The sequence below is a fragment of the Colius striatus genome, chromosome 6, assembly GCF_028858725.1.
Source record: "Colius striatus isolate bColStr4 chromosome 6, bColStr4.1.hap1, whole genome shotgun sequence".
Taxonomy (NCBI): Eukaryota; Metazoa; Chordata; class Aves; order Coliiformes; family Coliidae; genus Colius; species Colius striatus.
Window position 1 is genome coordinate 26,815,376 of NC_084764.1, and position 20,194 is coordinate 26,835,569.

The 20,194-nt window shown below is 38.9% G+C and overlaps 1 protein-coding gene across 12 annotated transcripts in view; it reads left to right on the forward strand.

Moving 5' to 3' along the window:
- The window catches only part of NRXN3 (neurexin 3), a 1,013,224-nt gene that overhangs the window by 885,820 nt on the left and 107,210 nt on the right, over positions 1-20,194 (forward strand). For 5 of the 12 annotated variants that reach the window (XM_061997781.1, XM_061997782.1, XM_061997788.1 and 2 more), the window contains 3 exons: positions 10,927-11,016; positions 15,751-15,810; positions 17,107-17,414. In XM_061997781.1, coding sequence (XP_061853765.1) covers positions 10,927-11,016; positions 15,751-15,810; positions 17,107-17,414 — 458 coding nt within the window. The remainder of the gene's footprint in view (positions 1-10,926; positions 11,017-15,750; positions 15,811-17,106; positions 17,415-20,194) is intronic. The other 7 variants (XM_061997784.1, XM_061997785.1, XM_061997790.1 and 4 more) reach the window with 2 other exon arrangements.

The window sequence follows — 20,194 nt, forward strand, 5'->3', positions numbered from 1 at the left end:
AGTTGTTCTGTTTTCAGTGTCACATTATCCTGGAAGCAAAATAGCTGCACTCATATAGTTCCAATGCCTAACCCGACACATATGAACTAGATCCAGTGTTTCTCTACCCTGACTTTGCATAATCCACATTTTGGCATTTTGGCATTCAGTTATTGCTGCTTGTTCCCAGTGAGCTATATAAATCAGATCCTGACCTTCCCCAAAGGAATCAAAGAAGTGGGATATGGTGACAGTAGCAGTGAATTTTGTTTTGAACTTTGTTTCATATCTCTTCCTGCAAAATGAAATTTCTTCTTGTTAAAAATGGGAAGATCAACGTGTAGTTTCAGTTGTTTTTTAATAGTCATTTTAGCCTTGACTGCCTGATATAGGGCTTAGTTTGGATCTGTCAGTGGAAAAACAATAATTTTCAAATTACTTACAAAACATCTCAAAGATCTATTAATGTAGACACTCAAATTGTTTCATATCTGTAAAAAGGTTGAACTAGTTACTGCTTTCTCTGTAGTATACAGTAGTCCACTTTTCCAACATAAATCAAAAGAGAACTAAAGCAGACTGGTTTTATCTAATGCTCATGCCCTCAGCTTCTATAGGGCTGAAATGATTCAGTGTAATCTGCTCATATAAAATAAGACCTGAATCACATTTTTCACAAGACTATTTTTTTTTCTTCTGCATGCTTGAAAAAGTTTGATTAACCTTCTTCCACCTTTGCTAGTCTGAGGGTTTGGGTTTTTTTTTTTTGTTTTACTCCTATTGTGCTCCTGTGTTAAATTATCAGGAGCAAGGCACTCATTTTTTCAGCCATCCATGACAGAATTGAAAGATTAATCTACGGGAGGTTGAAATGTTACTGATCTTGTCCTGAGGCAGAGGGATGAATTAGATGACTTCTCAAAGTCTTCTTTTGTCTTATTAATGTCTCAGTGGCCCATGTTAGCTGCACCTTGTCATGCTTTGACATGAAGCTGTTTCTAGGACAAGGGGCTGCAAAGATGGCTCCTGTAAAAAGTTGCTCAAAACTCTCTCCAGCTCTAAGCCAGACCCACTTCTGGGACTGAGCCAATTAGCCGCCTCTACCATCACTTTTTAAGAAGAAGCCAGAAGAGGAGGTTTCTTCCTGTTTCTTCTTCTATCTTTTCTTCTTCTCTGGCTGATGGTGGTGCAAGGAGTTTGGAGAGAGAAACAACCATATGGACTCCAAGGTCAGCAGGGGAAGAGAGGAGGAGATGTGCTGGAGCAGACTCCTCTGCATCCTGCAGAGAGGAGTGGTGAATCAGAGATTTGTTTGCATTTTATTAAGGACCCCTCATCAGGTGCAGTGACTCATTCTGCTAAAGACCTCGCATCAGGGGCAGTGATTCTGGCCAGAGGAGGCTGTGTCCCCTGTGAGATACCCTATATTCACAGAAGCTGTAGCTGTGGGGAAGAACCCACGACAAAGAAGCTCATGAAAATTATGCCCAGAAGAGGCCATGTCCCGTGGGAGGGACCTTTATCTGTAGAAACTGCAACTGTGGGGAAGAACCCACACCAGAGATGTTCATTAAGGGCTGTCCCCCATGTGAGGGACCCGGTATCGACAGAAGCCGCAGCTACTGGGACAAACTCACATCAGAGAAATTCATTGAGGACTGTGTCTCAAGGGAGGGACCCTGTATCGGAGCACGGGAAGAACATGAGGAGTCATCCTCCTCTGAGGACACAGAAGTGGCAGAGCCCATCTGTGAGAGACTGACCACATCCCCATTCCCTGCCCCTCTGAAGTTAGAGATATTGGGAGCAGTGAGCTGGGCCTGGGAAGAAAGGAGGGATGGGGGAGGAGATCTTGACGTGCTGGTTGTATTTTTCTCATCATCCTGCCCTCTTTTGCTTTTTGTTCTGTTCTGTTTCTTGTAGGCAGTAGAATAAACTTTCCTACTTTCCTCTCTAAGTCAAGTACTGGAGTCTGTTTTGCCAGGAACCGTAATTGTCAGTAAGCCCTCCCTGCCCTTGTTTTAATCCACAACATCCTTGGTTATCTTTTTTTCTCCCATCTCACTGGGGCCTCCATCATCCTAAGGAGGGTGGGGGTGGATGGAGGGAAGTGAGCAAGAGACTGTCGTGGTGCTTCATTGCTGGCTGGGCAAAACCACGACACACCCTCTGGACAGACACTTAAACTCTAATCTCCTGCTTTGACTTTGAATTCCTCAATTATTTTGGCTGGAATACTGCTTTGTTTTTAATTAGGACACTATGTTTTTTAGGCTAAAAAAGATAAGATAGAAAGTGGAAGCAGTGTAAAGCTTATCATAGAATCATAGAATGGTAGGGGTTGGAAAGGACTTTTAGAGATCATCTAGTCCAACCTCCCTGCAGAAGCAGGGTCACCTAGATCAGGTCACATAGGAACATGTCGAGGAGGGTCTTGAAGACCTCCAAGGAAGGAGACTCCACAACCCCTCTGGGAAGCCTGTTCTACTGCTCTCTCACCCTCACAGTGAAATAGTTTTTTCTTATGTTTAAGTGGAACTTTTTGTGTTCCAGCTTCATCCCATTACCCCTTGTCCTGTTACTAGCTACTATAGAAAAAAGGGATGTCCCAACCTCCTGACACCCACCCTTTAGATATTTGTAAATGTCAATAAGATCTCCCCTCAATCTCCTCTTCTCTAAACAGCCCCAGTTCCCACAGCCTTTCCTCATATGAAAGATATTCCAGTCCCCTGATCATCTTGGTGGCCCTGAGCTGGACTCTCTCCCAAAGTTCTCTGTCCCTCTTGAGCTGAGGAGCCCAGAACGGGTCACAGTACTCCAGATGAAGCCTCACTGGGGTATAGTAGAGGGGGAGAAGAACCTCCCTTGACCTGCTGGCCACACTCTTCTTGATGCATCCCTTGGCCATGAGGGCACATTGCTGGCTTATGTTTAGCTTATTATCAATCAGGACTCCCAGGTCTCTCTCTGCAGAGCTGCTCTTCAGCAGGTCAATCCCCAGCCTGACCTGGTGCATGGGGTTGTTCCTTCCCAGATGCAGGACTCTGCACTTGTCCTTGTTGAACCTCATGAGGTTCCTCTCTGCCCAACTCTCAAGCCGGTCAAGATCCCGCTGAATGGCAGCACAGCCTTCTGGGGAATCGGCCAGTCCTCCCAGTTTGGTGTCATCAGGGAACTTGCTGAGGGTACACTCTGTCCCCTCATCCAGGTCGTTGATGAAGATGTTGAACAAGACTGGCCCCAGAACCCATCCCTGTGGAACTCCACTGGCCACAGGCCTCCAACTTGATTCTGTGCCATTGATCACCACCCTCTGGGCTCTGTCATTCAGCCAGCTCTTGATCCACCTCACTGTCCACTCATCCAACCCACACTGCCTGAGCTTTCTGATGAGGATGTTATGGGAGACAGTGTCAAAAACCTTGCTGAAGTCAAGGTAGATGACATCTGCTGCTTTCCCCTCATCTAGCCAACCAGTTATGCACTCATAGAAGGATATCAGGTTGGTCAAACAGGATTCCCCCTTGGTGAAGCTATGTTGACTCCCTCCAATAACCATCTTTTCCTTCATATGTTCAGTGATAACATTCAGGATGAGTTGTTCCATTACTTTTCCAGGGATGGAGGTGAGGCTGACCAGTCTGTAGTTTCCTGGGTTGTCCTTCCTGCCCTTTTTGAAGACTGGAGTGACATTGGCCTTTCTCCAGTCCTCAGGCACCTCGCCTGTCCTCCATGATTGTTCAAAAATGATGGATAGAGGCTTGGCAATCACATCAGCCAGCTCCCTCAGCACTCTAGGATGCATCCCATTAGGACCCATTGACTTATGAGCCTTAAGCTTGGCCAACAAGTCTTTAACCTCTTCCTCTTCCACCCAGGGCAAGTCCTCTGCTGACCTGGCCATCCTGTTATCCTTGCCAGACTGGGCTTCCTGAGGGTCAGCCTTGGCCGTAAAGACTGAAGCAAAGAAGGCATTCAGTACTTCGGCCTTCTCTGCATCCTCCGACACCAGGGCACCCTCAGCATTTAGCAGTGGGCCCACATCCCCCCTCACCATCCTTCTGCTGCTGATGTACTTGAAAAATGCCTTATTACTGTCCTTAACTTCCCTGGTTAATTCTACAAGGGCTCTAGCCTTCCTAGTTGCACCCCTGCATGCCCTGGCAATGTTCCTATACTCTTGCCAAGAAGCCAGCCCCTGTTTCCACCTCTCATAGGTGGCTGCTTTCTGCCTGAGTTGTCCCAGCAGATCCTTGCTCATCCATGGAGGCCTCCTACCTCCTTTTCCTCCTTTCTTGCGCATTGGGACACACTGATCCTGGGTTTGGAGGAAGTGGTGCTTGAAGACTGACCAGCTCTCATGGGCACTTCTGTCTTCTAGAATCATATCCCATGAGATCCATCCAAGTAGATCTTTGAAGACGCTAAAGTCGGCTTGCCTGAAATCCAGGGTCACGGTCCTGCTTTGTGTTCTGCCTCTTCCACACAGGATCTTGAACTCTACCATCTTGTGGTCACTGCAGCTGAGGTTGCCTCCAACCTTCACATCCCCAACCAGACCCTCTCTATTCGTCAGTACCAGGCCCAGCAGTACACCCCTCCGTGTTGGTTCCTTGATCACTTGCAACAGGCAGTTGTCGTCAACAGTCTGTAGGAACCTCCTGGACTGCGTGTGCTTGTCTGTGTGGCTATCCCAGCAAATATCAGGGTGGTCGAAGTCCCCCATGAGGACCAGGGACTGTGATCATGAGGCAGCTCCCAGCTGTTTGTAGAAGGCCTCATCCACATCCTCCTACAACAATATCACCTGCCTTGCCCTGCCCATTAATTTTTACCCATAAGCACTCTACCCGCTCCTCATCCCCACCCAGGCACAGTTCAGTACACATTAATTGCTCTTTCACATAGAGAAACTCCACCTCCATGCCTTGTCAGTCTGTCTTTCCTGAACAATCCATAGCCCTCCATGGCTGTGCTCCAGTCATGGCAGCTGTCCCACCACGTCTCTGTGACCGCAATGAGGTCGTAGCCCCGCATCTGCACCCACATCTCCAGTTCCTCCTGCTTATTCCCCAGGCTGTGTGCATTGGTGTAGAGGCAGTGCAGGGGCTTACTCAAACACACAGGTTTCCCTGGGCAGGTGCAGGGAGCTACAATTGCCTGAGTAACTTTTGTTGTTGTAGTCTTGCTTGATAATTCTTTCTCCTATTTTTAGTACTTATGTTACCAAAACCTCGTTGTCTTTTGTCATGAGGGCAATGAGCTGAGGAGAGTTACAGTGTGAAGGTCAGCTTTTAACTCAGGTCCACAGTGAGATGAATGAAAGGAAAGGTGTGGCTCTCAGCAAGCACTGTGATCAGAAGGAATTCAAGATAAGGTCAAGGGCATCCACTAAGGGAAAAATGAGGACAAGAAATAAAATGAGAATTCAATAGCAGAAGATGCAACTTTATTGCACAGTGCAGGCAAAGGGTAAAACATGATGTCCAAGAGCTGAAGCAAAAATGAACAATATCAAAACCTGGCTATTCTTCAGTTCTCTCAAATGGAAAAAAATCCCAAATTTGAATTCATCTTGCATAGCAAGAATTGTATTTGCTATATAAAGCAAAACTGAAGTTTTACAAGAACTTACAGAGGAACTGTTATGGAATTCAGAAAGATTCCAGATCATCTTCCCTACAATTATTTTATTTAGGTGTATGGCCATCCTGTTTCGTTTCTTTGTAAGTGATTTCAGGTTTCTGTGATTTCAGGTTTGGACTTTTATCAAGTGTTTTATAAAAACCACCACAATATAAGATTTTCTGGCATGTTTTGATTTTAACGCAACCATTCTCTATGTTATATAACATAAACCACAATACAGTCTTACAGTACTGCAGTAAAATAAACAGCTATATGTAAAAACGGCTGACAAAATGATTGTAACACTGAATACAGAATGTGAACAAAATATGGTTATATTTCATAGTATTTAGAACAAAATAGTACTTAAGGAAATGTGAAAATGGGACAATTTAATATAGTGTAAGTTTTTAAGTCCAGCAAATTTAAACTGTCTTTCTCTGGAATATTGCACTGTATTAAAAGTATTTCCTGTTAATAGTGATTAGTCCAAGCAAGTTATTTTGCTTTTTTTACCATTTTAGTTTGATTTAAATTGGAGATTGTCAAGAGCTAAACCTAGAAGTGAATCTGATCAAGTTAACTGTATAGTCTGTGGAGCAGGGATACCAAGGCTTCCAGAAAAAAAAAAAAAAAAAAGACAGAAGACTGGGAACTGATCATATTTAGCCAGCAGGCTCTGAAGTTTTATGATTGAGCTGCCACGTTTTCTTGGGGGAAAGACGGACAACTGAAAAATAGTTCTCTTCTGCCAGATCTTCTCCAAAATATTTAGTCCTCAGGAATGTCTGTAGTATTTGAAATATTTTGAATCTTCAGGTTAAAGAAGATTCAGGGATGCATAACATTTCAAAATGTTACTATTAAAATCTTTAAGGTCATAAGACCCTGGATGCTTATTAGTTTACTGGAAAATAGAGGTCTATGTGATACTTAGGAGATGCAGCAGATTTCTGTTAATTGTACTTAAGAGTACTAAATGGAATAAAGGACTTGTTTTATCCCAGTCTTCACAGAGCTGGATTTGACTGTGCTTTGGAATTTTGCATAAGAAAGAATCAAAATTAGATGAAGGAAGGCATTTCTGAGGTTCAAGTCTTTAGAAGAACCTAAGTCATGCAGCAGGTCATAAATCATATTGTTATACAGGAATTTATTATTTATTATGAAGGGAAAAGGAGGGAGGTTATTTTAAATGAGCAGTTCCTATTGGTACTCATATAATTTAAGCAGATAGAACCTACAGGAGGAAAAATATTTAGTAAATCACAAGTAGCAAAACTAAACAATGCAACTTTGGTGTAACAAATGATATCCTGCAGACCTTTGATTCTGAATACAAGAGACCTATGAGATCAAGTGTATTTTCTAAAGTAAATTTAAATGGCTTTCATTATCCTGTGAATTCTGTTCTGAAGTATAGCCTTGAATCGGATATGAACTGAGAAAAAAAAAGAGAAAAAAACCAGGAATCTATTTTAGTTGTGTGAAGGGTTTCTTTGAACATGTGTATCATTCAGCTCTAGAAAGACATTGCATTGAGGTCACAAAAGGATTGTAACTGAAAATTTGTATGTATGAAGATGGACAAGAATCCTCCTTAATCACATCATGGCTCAGCTGTCAGAGGTCCGATGAGCTTACTTCATCTTGAACTTATGTTATTTCGTGTTGCAAACCATGATATTTCCTTTTTGTTTTTTTAAAGCACAACTCAAAGTTAATTCAATAATTGTATGATTTTATTGATATTTAATGACTATCCCAAGAGCTTAACGATAGAAAACTTGTTCTTTAACTCAGTTTTGTAACTGGATATATCAGTGGACACATTCTCATGCACATGTTTTTAAAAATCATTCTAATGTCTGAAATTAAACTTAAAAACAAATCAAAGAATAGATCAGGCATTAATGTTACATTTAAACCTATTTGACTTTTCTAATGTACTTCAATTCTTCATACCTTTTAAAGGTATGATTTTTATATGTACTTTAATCGCTGAATATATTTGCCTAACAATAACTTTAAAAAAATTAAACCCGTTTATTTTTTTTAAAAGTCTTTAAAGATGTAGTGGGGAATAGTTATCATTGCTGGCTTTCTTGAAGGTCCTGGACTTTATTGTAAGAAACCCAATTTTTTCCCTATCCTATCTTCTTTCATTGTTCCATTTTCTTTTTACCTTAGTCTTGTTGGCCTGTTCTTGTCAAATGACCTACTTATGAGAAATTTCAATCCACTGCAATTTTTTCCTTTTTTACAGTCAGCCCTCCGTAAAGAGGAGGAAGCACTTCATGACAGACACTGGCTGACTTATATTCCTGTGACCTATGGGGTACTTTTAGTATGAAAAAGATCTCATTGCCACCAGTAGAAGGTTGTTTATGTACATAAAGAATGAAGTCAATGGAGTTTTTTGTTCCGAGTAAAGTGTGTTACAGAATTTCTTTGGCCCTATAGAAAGTGTTTTTGTCCATCAACATTAAGACTTAAATGCATTAATCTAATCAAAAGTCTTTATTCTATGATGTGGGGAATAATCTCCATTTCTACTGGAACCATCTCTTTCTATACCACATGGAATATACATGTAGTAGCACACTCTGTCAGTGTTCAAGTCTGAGTTGACAAAGAAATTTAGGAGGTTACAGAGAAATTTAGTTCTTTAAGTCCCATTGAAGCACTTTCTGAGGGTGTTTCAGGATCTAGTACTACTGTTTTACACAGAGAAAAAACAGACACATAGCGACACACCACAAATAACTGAAAAGAAATGCAGAATTTCTGTGATTGAATTTCTGAGATGTAGCTCATTAGTATGTTGAGAAAAGGTCTAATGGATAAGCAAAATGCTTTGCTAACTGATCTTAAAAATGAAATTGTTTTTGTAGTGGTCTTGACTTGTTTCTGTTCTCCCCAAACCAGCAGGTCTGTTCCCCTGTCCTGTGAGTGTAAACTTCTCTCAGGCTTAAGCAAATGGGAGAACTTGCAGGGGAGAACTTGCAGGACAGACAGCTGTCCTTCAGGTTAAGAAAAACAGAAAACAACAGACCTGTGCGACTCCAGCCTTCATTAGTCATCAGCTTATTATTAATAAACAGATCAAAAATTGTTGTTTCATAAATATTTCTGTCTCTCTAGCATTAGGTAGGGTTTTTTTATTTGTTTGTTTTGTTGTTTAAATTACCTCAGCTACTCTTTATCATTTATTTTTTCCTTAGATCCTGCACTGAACATGATTCAAATTTTATGTTTATGAATCTGTGTTCATAGAAGTACAGAACTGACTATTGTTACTTTTTATTGGTGCTGATATGAATTATTAGAGCTAAAAATGTACATTAAAGGTAAATTAATGTTTGTCAGTGACTCCAAGCCACCTCAGTACGTTCTTCAATATCGTTTGATAAATGACTAAGAAAGTCAGTTTCCAATATTTTCTTATCCTTCTAGTTTATCCAAGTAACCAGTTGTACATGGCAGGCATCTGAGGTGAGACAGAGAAACTGGTACATCACTGTGTGTCATATAGTGTTTACTTAGATCTTTCTACAATAGGGAAAGATAGTTTCCCACAATGGATTTGTTACATGGAAGGAAAAAATTAGATTACATTCTAGAAAAGTTATAAGGAATCGGGCCAGTAAAAATCCTGAATAGCTGAAAATAGAGAGATATAGATGATGATATTTTACAAATATCCCTTAAGATTTGGTTTGTGCTTTGTTACCTGTAAATCCTTGTAGGATTATAGCCGGTGTGCCACTATAATGCTTCTCCCTTATTCCAGAAAGTTGGCAGTAACAAGATGATGCTAGAGAGGATAGCTGTGGTCAGCAGGCACCTCATACAGAGTGGCAGAATTTCTGGGCAACAGTTGTGCATTAAGGATTCTCAAACCAGTCATATTGCATGCAGTATGAAAGTGTCTGCTGTCAACTGAGTGTTTAGTAATTTGTTTTCCCTTTGGTGTAACTTCACATTGAAAAAAGATTCCAGCATCTGTTTCAGAAAATCAAATAAATATGAAGCCACGTTAGATTATTTATACGTAAGATTTTAAAAGCAGTGCTGCAAATTGTGAAGAGCGGTTGCTGACTCTTGAACTGACATTTATTCAAAACATATATTGGAGCACTGCTTATCTATTGAACTTCTCTTTATGATAGTGTTTCTTCTGTAAGCTGGGAGCTTACTCCATTCTTCTACAATATTATGATAAAGTTTGTAAAAGATACTCTTTTTATACCTGACTGAATAGTTTTTATAAAACAGCACATGAAGCAAAACCTAACATGAGTCAGAAAGTGACTGTAGGTGAAGAAAATGAAAAAGTAGAATGATGGCACTTGTTTACTGTCAATCCAAACACCATCAAACTGAGCTCCTCCTTTCTACTAGAGGTTGGCACAACCCATCTTACCTGTGCAATTTTTCAGTAGCCAGGGAATTTGGACAAAGACTTTCTGTGAATCCTATTCCTCTCTGTACTGTGCAACTGATAAGAGATTTGCTCCAAAACACACTTTACTGGGTAATTCTATTATTATTCTATTCCATCAACACGAAACAATGGAACTGCATATGCTAGAATTTCCATCTTGGATAATTATTTCTGCTTTCATTTAAATTCATTTCTAAGCTTCTGTTTTCTTCTGGCAACAGGCCCAAGTCTGTGGTAACTGGACACCAGCCTTCATGTATCCTTAATGAACAGCTCTTCCTCTTTTTAAATTTTACTTAGCTTTTTTTTCCTATTTATTTTCCCTCTACACTTTTTTAACTACTTCTGCATTAAATCAGGGATTTCTTACAACTCTTTCCTTTCTCTTTTTTTCTGTTTGCTGGGTTTCTAGTCCTAATGTGTGTCTTTTACTACTGTAAGAAGGTTTATCAAAGAACTGCTGTGTTTGTGTGAGTGACATAATTTGCCATGTCCTGTGCAATCAGATATAGCATCTGAACAAAATGTTTTAACCCCTGATACTGAGTTCACTCAAGGTCTTATGTCTCAGACAAATTACAAATGCCTCCTAACCACTTTGGATTAAACAAATATTCTGAGGAGAATCTGTGATATCTTTTCCATAGGATTTAACTTACCCGACCTTCCAGAATCTCAGGCAATTGAATGTATAACTATTCTCCACTTTACTGAAGATAAATCTCTCTCTTTTCAAATATACATATGTACACACATGCACACTTATTTATAGCTAAATAAGGTCATAAATAAACCCAAAAAATCTAGGATGTTTTAACAATTTCATTGACTTTTCAGATTGTTTTTAAGCTGTTTTTTAAACTTTAAAGGCAACACTGATAGTGAACGGTTCCAAATGGTAAAACAGAAAATCCCCTTCAAATATAACCGGCCTGTAGAGGAGTGGCTGCAGGAAAAAGGTAACAGTCATTAAAACTTTCATTTTAAACCCATTTGATTCTAAACCCTCATTTTTAAAGCCTGCAAATAAATGTTTCTTAAATGATAATCGCCTGCTGCATAAATGACTGTTTTAATTTTCATTATAATTTGTGTCAGCTTCCACCTGCCATATGTTGATAAATCATGCTATAATACATTGCTATTAAAATGCAGTTAAAGGGACGAAATTGTAAGCTTGCTATCATAGTAATGACAAACAAACAAGCAAAAATTCAGGAGACATTTTCTAAAAAAAAACCCAAAATGAAGAAGGGTGAAGAACAACAACATGTATTATGGCAATTTAACCACTGCATGATTTTCCTATTTTGATTTGATTTTAAATTACATTTTTATCTTTAGTATCAAAGTTTTCTTTAAAAATTTTCAAACCTACTTGTTAAACCAGCCTGTGTAAGTTTCTTTTTTCTCGTTAATCTGATTAGATACTATGGCTATGTATTTCCTAATTGTATTAAGATAATTAAATGCTTTTTAAAAATGTTGTAAACAGAAGATTTTTTAAAAAATCTTTTTCATTTAAACTGCAGTAAGGGAGACAGAGAAAGATGATTGTTCTGTAACTTTTATGCTAGATCTGGAGTACAGTTTGAATACTTAAATAATACATTTGTCTAAGTTTTGGTCAAATTCTTCCCTAACTTGATCTCAGGCATTGTTACTTATTTTTGTGAGTTTGTCTAGAATAATTGACCTCAGTTCAGCAAAAGACTTGTTAACATGCTTAAGCCAGCTGTCTTGAATGAGAGTTCTGTACACACTCCGTGACCTGTTGAAGTGGGACTTGTGTCAGAATACTAATGGGTTTTTGTCATGAATTTGGAGGGGGAAAAAATCTTGAATGTAGAACCCATTGCAAAGCCTGTTGAAGATAACAGAATAACTCTTACAGATTTTAGCAGGGTTTAGACTGGACTCTGTGGAGCTTTAGTCGGGAAGATCTCCCTCTATACTAAATGTGTTATTAAAAACAAAATTAAAAAAATCACTGTAACTGTCTCCTTGCCTTGAAGTCTAGAAAAAGCAGAACATGATCTTCTCTTGTTTCCTACTAAGAAAATACTGCCAATAAAAGGGGGTGACCTTTGAACTCAGATGTTGCATTTTCTGTGCTGATTTAGACTATGGCTGTTAAACAAATTTTCAAACAGGGAAAAAACAATGCTTTGTAGGATTGGAAAAATATAATTTATATTCTGTTTCCAACTACTATCTTCAGCTGAATTAACAAATTGATTTAGACTGTATGAATTAAGGTCACAAAGGATATGGCCTTTTAAATATTTTTATGTGAGGGGTCTGATCCTGCAAAGTGTGGCACACACTCGGTTCCCACTGACTTCAGTGAGAGTTGATAGTGTTGCCCACTTCTCAGGTTCTGTTTTTTTAACAAAAGCTTAAGTAATAGTGAAAGTAAGACTGAAACAGAAATATTTTTTGACCACTAAAGTTTTATGGAACAATTATTTCAGCTAAATTGTAAATAATTTTTAAGATAAAAGTGTACAGAAAATGCTTATTGAGTCTCAGTGGGTTGCCCTGGTAAAATATACAAGTTTGAACTAAAATAAATAAATAAAACTTAACACTAAAAAGAGGATAATTTTGGTAAGTTTGAATCGCTAAAGTCCCTTTAACACTAAAGAGAATGATTGCCTCAATTTTGTTAAAATAATGCATGTCTAATTCCTTGATGCAATTCATGTGCTTGAGAGACCTACCTTTGTTTTCTTTTGGGTTTTTGTTTTTGTTTGGGGTTTTATCCCTTTTTAGTTTTCCACCAAATCTTTTATTTTATATCACTGCTTCTCCAAGTTTGAGCTTATAAGCATGCCAATGCATTATCCTTTGTAAGCCATCCTGAAGTTTTGAACTGAAGTCTACCTTTTGTGGATATTGGTGCTTTGTTAAAAGACAATCACACATGAAGTAGGGCTTACAATATTTGAGCATTCAGACACTCTCACCAGATGTTTCTAAGCTGGAAGGACAGAGACGTGCTTTTACTAAAATGAAAGGAAATTCAGTCTTCATACTCTGTGTTAAGGAATGACATTGTGCAATGTAACACCTGAGACAATATAGCATTTATTCCTTCATTCCAAAGTAGACAGATGTTTTCAGCAACTTAAATGCCACTCATTTAAAAAAAAAAAAAAACCATAAAAATTAATTTACCTAGCTGTTCATCAACATGCACATCTATCTGGTCATCCATCCGACAATTAATGTAACATAGAAACCTTCTGTCAGAAGACTTTATAAAGACGATGAGTGATAGGGTAGCTGGCTATTAAAATGGAACAAGATGAACTGATGGATGCAAGGATAGATCATCAAAGAAGAGTAGAGTAGCTATCTTCCCAATATGAGTTCTTGTCTTGAGTGAGGTAAGATGAAACAGTTTTTGATTGACATTTTTTAATGCCATAGATTTGGTCTACCTTTGGTACCACTGTCACATTATTCATAATAATGAAATAGTTCATTCTTGGAAAACCAATACAACACAGATCTTTCTGAAGGGCATCATTACTGGGTTTTGTGATTGTTTTTTTTAAATTTTAAAATATTTTTAAGAGGAGCCCAGGTTTACAATCTTGAATTATAGGAGTAATAAGCAAAACACTAAACACTATTAACTTCACTGAGAATATGTATGTGAGCAAAAAAATGAAGTATCAGTCCTAAACTGTTCAACTTAAGTAGTCATATAACCAGTAGATTTCCTTAGCATGGTGTCTGCTAAGCCACGGATATTAATCTGTTCTGCAACTGGATGAGCTAATAAAGGCCCAGAAGCATCTCATCAAAAGGACTGATCCTAGAAGTCCTTAATTCTTCAAATGTCTCTTTCTTACATGTGAAGTCTCCTTGATGTGAGTGGCTGTACTTTAGAAGCAGGAACCATTACTGTGAATTGGAATTTGCAAAATCAGGCCCAAAATCTCTCGTAGTATTATGGAAAAGTTACACTTCACTTAGATTTCTGTGTGATATTTTAATTGGTATTCAGTTTTCCAAATGAAGAAGTCAATGGGAGAGCAAAGAAAGAAACAAGAACTTGAACTCTTCTAAATATTTACAAAACACCTCAGAAACTTAAAGTATACTCATTAATTTTTTCCAATATGACACTAAAATTGCAGTAGGAAGAGTTCTCTGTAGAAAAGGACTGTAAATCGACAACCCTTAACCACCTAGTAGAATTCACTAATGTAAACAGTTTCTCAATAAAATTCAGTGGCCAGATAAATAGGGGAAGGTAAGGGCTTAGAAAAAATATCAAATTAATTATTAGAAGAGACTTATGGTGGCAGAATTAAGTGTATATTCTCTCAACAGTTTTCTCTTATTCCACAATTCCCTATTGTCCTTCTTCATGTGTGTGTATACAATTGTAGAGTGAAAAATGAGGAATGACAGGTTTGGACTCAAAGAAGTGATTGCTCTTTTAGCAAGCATAGTTCTAGTACCACTGCTGTCTTCAGCATTAATCATACGGTGCAGTGCATGAATCCTGGACTAGAAGACCACTTAACAAACAAGGAAGACTCCAAAACACACAATCAAAGTTACTTTCTTACCAGAGTGGTGTCACCTCCTTGGTGTACACTTTGTTTCAGTATTAGAAGCTGCAGACAAAGGCCCAGAAATGGAGACGTGATCTTTTTTTCAGCCTTAATATTATAACTCCTCATTCATGAAAGTAAAGCAAGAGATATGACAGACATGTCTAAAGTTGTTCTATGAGCTTGGATTAGAATAGATGACACCCTGAAGGGAGTTCTGATTCTCCAGTAAAGGTGAGGAAACCTCTTTTCTGTCTTGGCTTGGGGAGCTCTCCTGGCTGGAACAGCAACGATTCTCCTTCCTAATCTTGGCCCACCCCTTTTCCTTCTGGTAAAAGATAATAAAAAGATACAGTATTTATTTAAGGGGAGAAAGAAATGGAAATGGAAAGCTTTGACTGGTCAGTACCCTACCACTTTCAGAGATAACATCTCAAGATTACTGAAATAACTCCCTGTTCTTTACTAATCTCACCTCTACCTTTTGGTACTGTCATGTGTGTGGTAGGAAGGAAGGAAAAGTAGCAAGTGAAATGTCTGGTTAAGTAGGGACAGGAACACCAAGCAAAGGAATATTGTGTTCTGAGGACATGGTACATGACAAAAATTTGGCCTTTTACATGGTTCAGGGCCATTTCCTCTACCTCAGGCAGGAACTGGGCTGAGTACTTTAGCAGATATTATCATTTGATCCTATTTCCCTCCGTAGACAAGTGGAAGGGCTCTGTTTTTACATGCTGAGGATGTGTGGCTTCAGTGCATGTTTGTTGATGTTTTAATAGACATTTGTTACCTCTGGTAAGTTTAAAACCTCCTGAGATGCAGAATATTGCATCAGGTGTTTCAACACTTTCCAGGGGAAGGATACTCTCCATTTTTATTTCTCATTTCTTCATCAATGCAGTTACTTCACCCCAATCAAGTCCTAGTGTTTCATTTACAAATCTATGGGTAAGGAGCACAAGAGATGTGCAGCCTACCTCCACATGTCCCTATGTTACTCCTCTCCATACACTTGCTTAGTTAGCTAGGGTCCTCTTTGGAGGTAGGAACTCCTTTCAGATACATTTCTTCTCTTGTCCCCATTCTCTTCCCCATGGTCCATCCTGTCACCATAAGATGATGCAACACCGCATCACCACTTGACTTCGAGACCCGTCACGACGACCACCAAAATTGGTGAGCTCCCCCTCATATTTTGATCTACACTAACCACTGGCTGTGAAGGAGTGAGCAGTGGGTTATAGACTGTGCTTTGCTATATGGTGGCATTTTGCACCCCTCATCAGGGTTGACTAGAAAGTGGTGAGTGAAAACTGGGGAGTGGGAATGGGATGGGGACATGTGTTGCAAACTTCATTAAAATGGGAAAACACAGTAGATATTTGAATGATGTTTGACTTGATGCTGCATTGATAACTCTTTTGAGCTCTGCCCTGTCTGATTGTCTGTTAATTCAACAGATTCCAGGTGGCCTGCCTCTAAACTTCTGAGGAACAGTGGAATTATAGGCATACCTTTGCACTCCATAAAGAAAGCTATTTCATAATATAGTCAGTCGAGTGTAACCTGGGATATAAGCAGCATTTATAGAGCAGTCCTAGCTCAATGTGATATGTGTCCTGCAAAATTAGGTGAATTGGCAATTGTTATCAGATGTTTTTTTTAATAAACACATTTTTCATTACATAGAACATACATTAGACCACTCCTAACACTCAAGGTATGACCCTGAGTAAACCACTTCACCTGCATAAATTTGAATTTCACTGTCTGTAAGAGAGGAGTCACATGTAAGGCCTTTTAGGGCTTAGCATTCTGAAGCAATATATATCCTCACTATTTCAAAAACTTTGCTCTTTCAGAGACATCACAAATGTTTGCATTTGGTGTTTCTTGATTTTAGGTTTGCGAACCTTCTCAACACAAAATTTACAGGTGGAAGATCATGATGGATCCTGTCTTCAGATCCCACATAGTCCTTATATCACCATCAATTTTTTCTAATGTTTTACTGTCCTAAAGCCACCCTTTAAAACCTTTGCATTATCAATAGTGGCTTTATGAGTTAATTTCATCCTTTGACCAGTCAAAATATTTTTTTATGGGATAAAGCTGGATAGGTACTACAATCTGAACTGATAGAAAAAGTCACATATTGGAGCCTTAGTTGCAGTTTAAAATGGGTGTGGCTGTAAAAGACAGTTCAAATTTCTGAGACAATGCTCCTCCAGAGTTTTGATGTATGAGTCGTTGCTGAAGTATGAGATTCAGTTTTAGCTGTTCTTTCAGGCTAATCTTCCTTAGTGATGAGCCTTAGGCAATACATTTCCATACTGTATTTCTACAGCCACCATAAACACTACCAAGAATGAATCTACTTCTTTGTTGTCCATCATTTCTGGCCAGGGCTCAATGTAAGATGCAAAGTGAAGGAAATGTCTGTCAATAATATTATTCACCCCCCTTCACTAGGACGACAGTTAACGATCTTCAACACCCAGGCGCAAATAGCCATAGGAGGGAAAGACAGAGGCCGTCTCTTCCAAGGCCAGCTCTCCGGTCTTTATTACAATGGCTTGAAAGTGCTGAATATGGCAGCAGAGAACAATCCCAACATTAAAATCAATGGAAGTGTCCGACTCGTTGGAGAAGTCCCTTCCATCTTGGGAACAACACCCACAACCTCCGTGCCACCAGAGATGTCTACTACAGTCATGGAAACCACAACAACAATGGCCACCACTACAACCCGAAAAAATCGTTCACCGCCCAGCATCCAGGTGAGTCAATTAGTCTTGTACATTTCCTTGGGTTTTTAATCAGTCTTTTGTTTCACCGCCTACTTATAAGCTCACAGGATCTATGTTCTCTGGATCATGCTCCATGTAACTCTATTGTAATAATATTGCAAAGGGTAACTCATCACAAAGTATTGTCTTGTGTTGGTGAACGTACAGCTGGATGAATTATTATGGCATATGTACGTGATAATGGGGACAGATTTTACTCCTGTTCTAGTGCAACCTCATTTTTGTAAGTAGGATTGCCCCAGTGTGAATGAGAATATGATTTTAACTGTTTCCACAGTTCCATATGTGGGGAAGTGTATTCCTGAGAGAGTTACAGAACTTAAGGAGGAGTGGGTGTGTTGTTATTTATTATTATGACAGCACATAGTCCTGCAACAGTGAAGTTCATAATGGGGAGTAAAGCAATGGAGCATTACTTCCTGGTAGAGCCATTTTTCATTTTTCTGTTATAGCCTTCTTGAAGAAAGTTCTAAAGGAATGATATCAGGATCGGTTTCTTGCAAAATGTAGATATTTGAAAACAAACCAGTTCCAACATCTTTGGTAAAAATCATTCCTACATACAACAGAATTTCAGATGTTCTGGCTTCTTCGTTTCAAATCAATGGAACCACTTATGGCAGCCAGAATAAGGTACTGATTAGAAATAAAGACTTTAAATTGTTTCTCCTTGTCTGTGCAAAGAATATCATATAAATAAATGAACAGTAGATCAGATTTTGAAACTTTTTAGTGTCAATGGCATACTATCTCATTATCAACCAGGATGCAACATTTTTTTAAAATCATTGTCTACTTCAGAACCTCATCCTGTAGAAACTGACATACTTTCATTGACATTAGCATACACTGGCTGAGATATTGGCAAGTGATTATGGATCAGAGTGTGCCTTTATTAAACCTCCAGTGGAAGGTATATTGTTGTCTAGGTAGAGACAAAAAAAATGAAGTAGTCCACCTGCTTACCTGAAACAATATATGCTGCTTGGGACAGAAAACAATGAAATTGAGGAGTTTGAAATCTGTAATGGTGTGAGTTGCATGCTTGCTTTCTAACTGCTTCAGAAGGTTTAATCAGTTATTGATTGTGTTTGTGAATATATTACAATTCTTTCTTTTTTTTTTTTTTTTTTTTTTTCTTTTTTAATCCAGTCCTAGGTACTTTGGATAAGAAAACACAAAAATTGTACTTTTGATTGTATAAGAGCTCAGGCCATACCTAGAGTATTGTGTCCAGTTCTGCGCTTTTCACAACAAAAGAGATGTGTAGCTGCTGGAGAGAGTCCAGCAAAGGCCCTCTAAGATGTTTAAGGGAATGGTGCACCTCTCCTATGAGAAAAGACTGAGAGCTGTGAGTGCTCAGCCTGGGGAAGAGAAGGTTCAGGGAGGATCTTAACAATGTGTACAAATACCTGAAGAAGGCTGTAGAAACGACAGTGGTGCCTAGTGACAGGAACAAAGAAAATGGACACAAATGTCAGCAAATACTTTTTTACTATGAGGATAACTGAGCACTGGCAAAAATTGCTCAGAGAGATTGTGGAGCGTTTATGCCTGTAAATATTCAAAGCCATCTGCACATGGTCCTGGGCAACTGGCTGTGGGTGACCTTGCTTGAGCAAGAGAGTTGGACCAGATGGCCTCCTTTCCAGCTCCAACCGTTCTGTGATTCTGTGAGGTACCTCTGGCTGCAGTTGAATGTACAACTGTTAGAGTACATCTGAACCAAGATTTAACATTGCTCCCTTCAATACTCTTTCAGTCCAATTGGCAGTGGGACTGGAATTAGCTGAGCTATTAGCCTCAGACACCTAATAAATTATTTCTAAAGTTGCAGCTAAACAAGGGGAAACTATCCCAGGTTTGGTCACTGTTTGTCAGAAATTTTGAAAGAATTACAGTTTCCTCTCCTCACTGGCTAGATCTACTTTTAGAAAAGTTCTTTGTACAGTTACATTTCCAGAAGAATAAAGTCTATGGTCCTGATTCTCCTGGTTTTAGTCTACTGAAGATTTTCTATAATTTATAAAAACAGCAGAACTGAGATTAGCTATAGGAGTGTAACAGAGTAGCACTGGACCTTTGTAGGCTAGATCAAGCTGGAAATGACACTGACTTACTTGAGGAGGAACTCTTCCAAAAAGCTTCTTGCCTAGCCTTCGTGGCAGTTCACTTAGCCTCTAGAGACCACTGTGTGCTGAAAGAGCTTCAAGAAGATTTAATAAAGTGTTAAAGTGCTTCTAAAAACATGGTTAGATCAGTGATTTCCTGGATACACATGCACCACAACAAATGGCCTCATCTCAGCTGATATTAAAGCAATAACTCTTTGACACTTCATACTACCCACTGAAAAAAAGATAAAGGTCAATAATGTACCTCCATTACAACTTTCTGCATTTCAGTATCAGGCCATTTTATTGCTGTCGCAGCACAGATAGCTTGTGTTTCTTCCTTCCTCTTGGTAGAGTTTGATTCTGTCAGCTTAAGTTGCGTTATTTGTGCAGTGAAAGTGAGAAGAAATTGTCTTTTGCTGTTTAGCCAGTATCTCCAGCTGTGGTTTTCAGATGCCTAATGGTTATTTTATCTCTCTTGTGTTTGACATCACCATTGTCAAGCCTGCTTACTATTTTAGATCTAAGTGGTGGAAAAAACTAATAGAACAAGTTTGTTCTTTGGGGAATGTAAAATATAGCTACCTAAGGCTATGAGTGGTACAAATATAGTTAGTTATTATCTTGCTTTAGCTT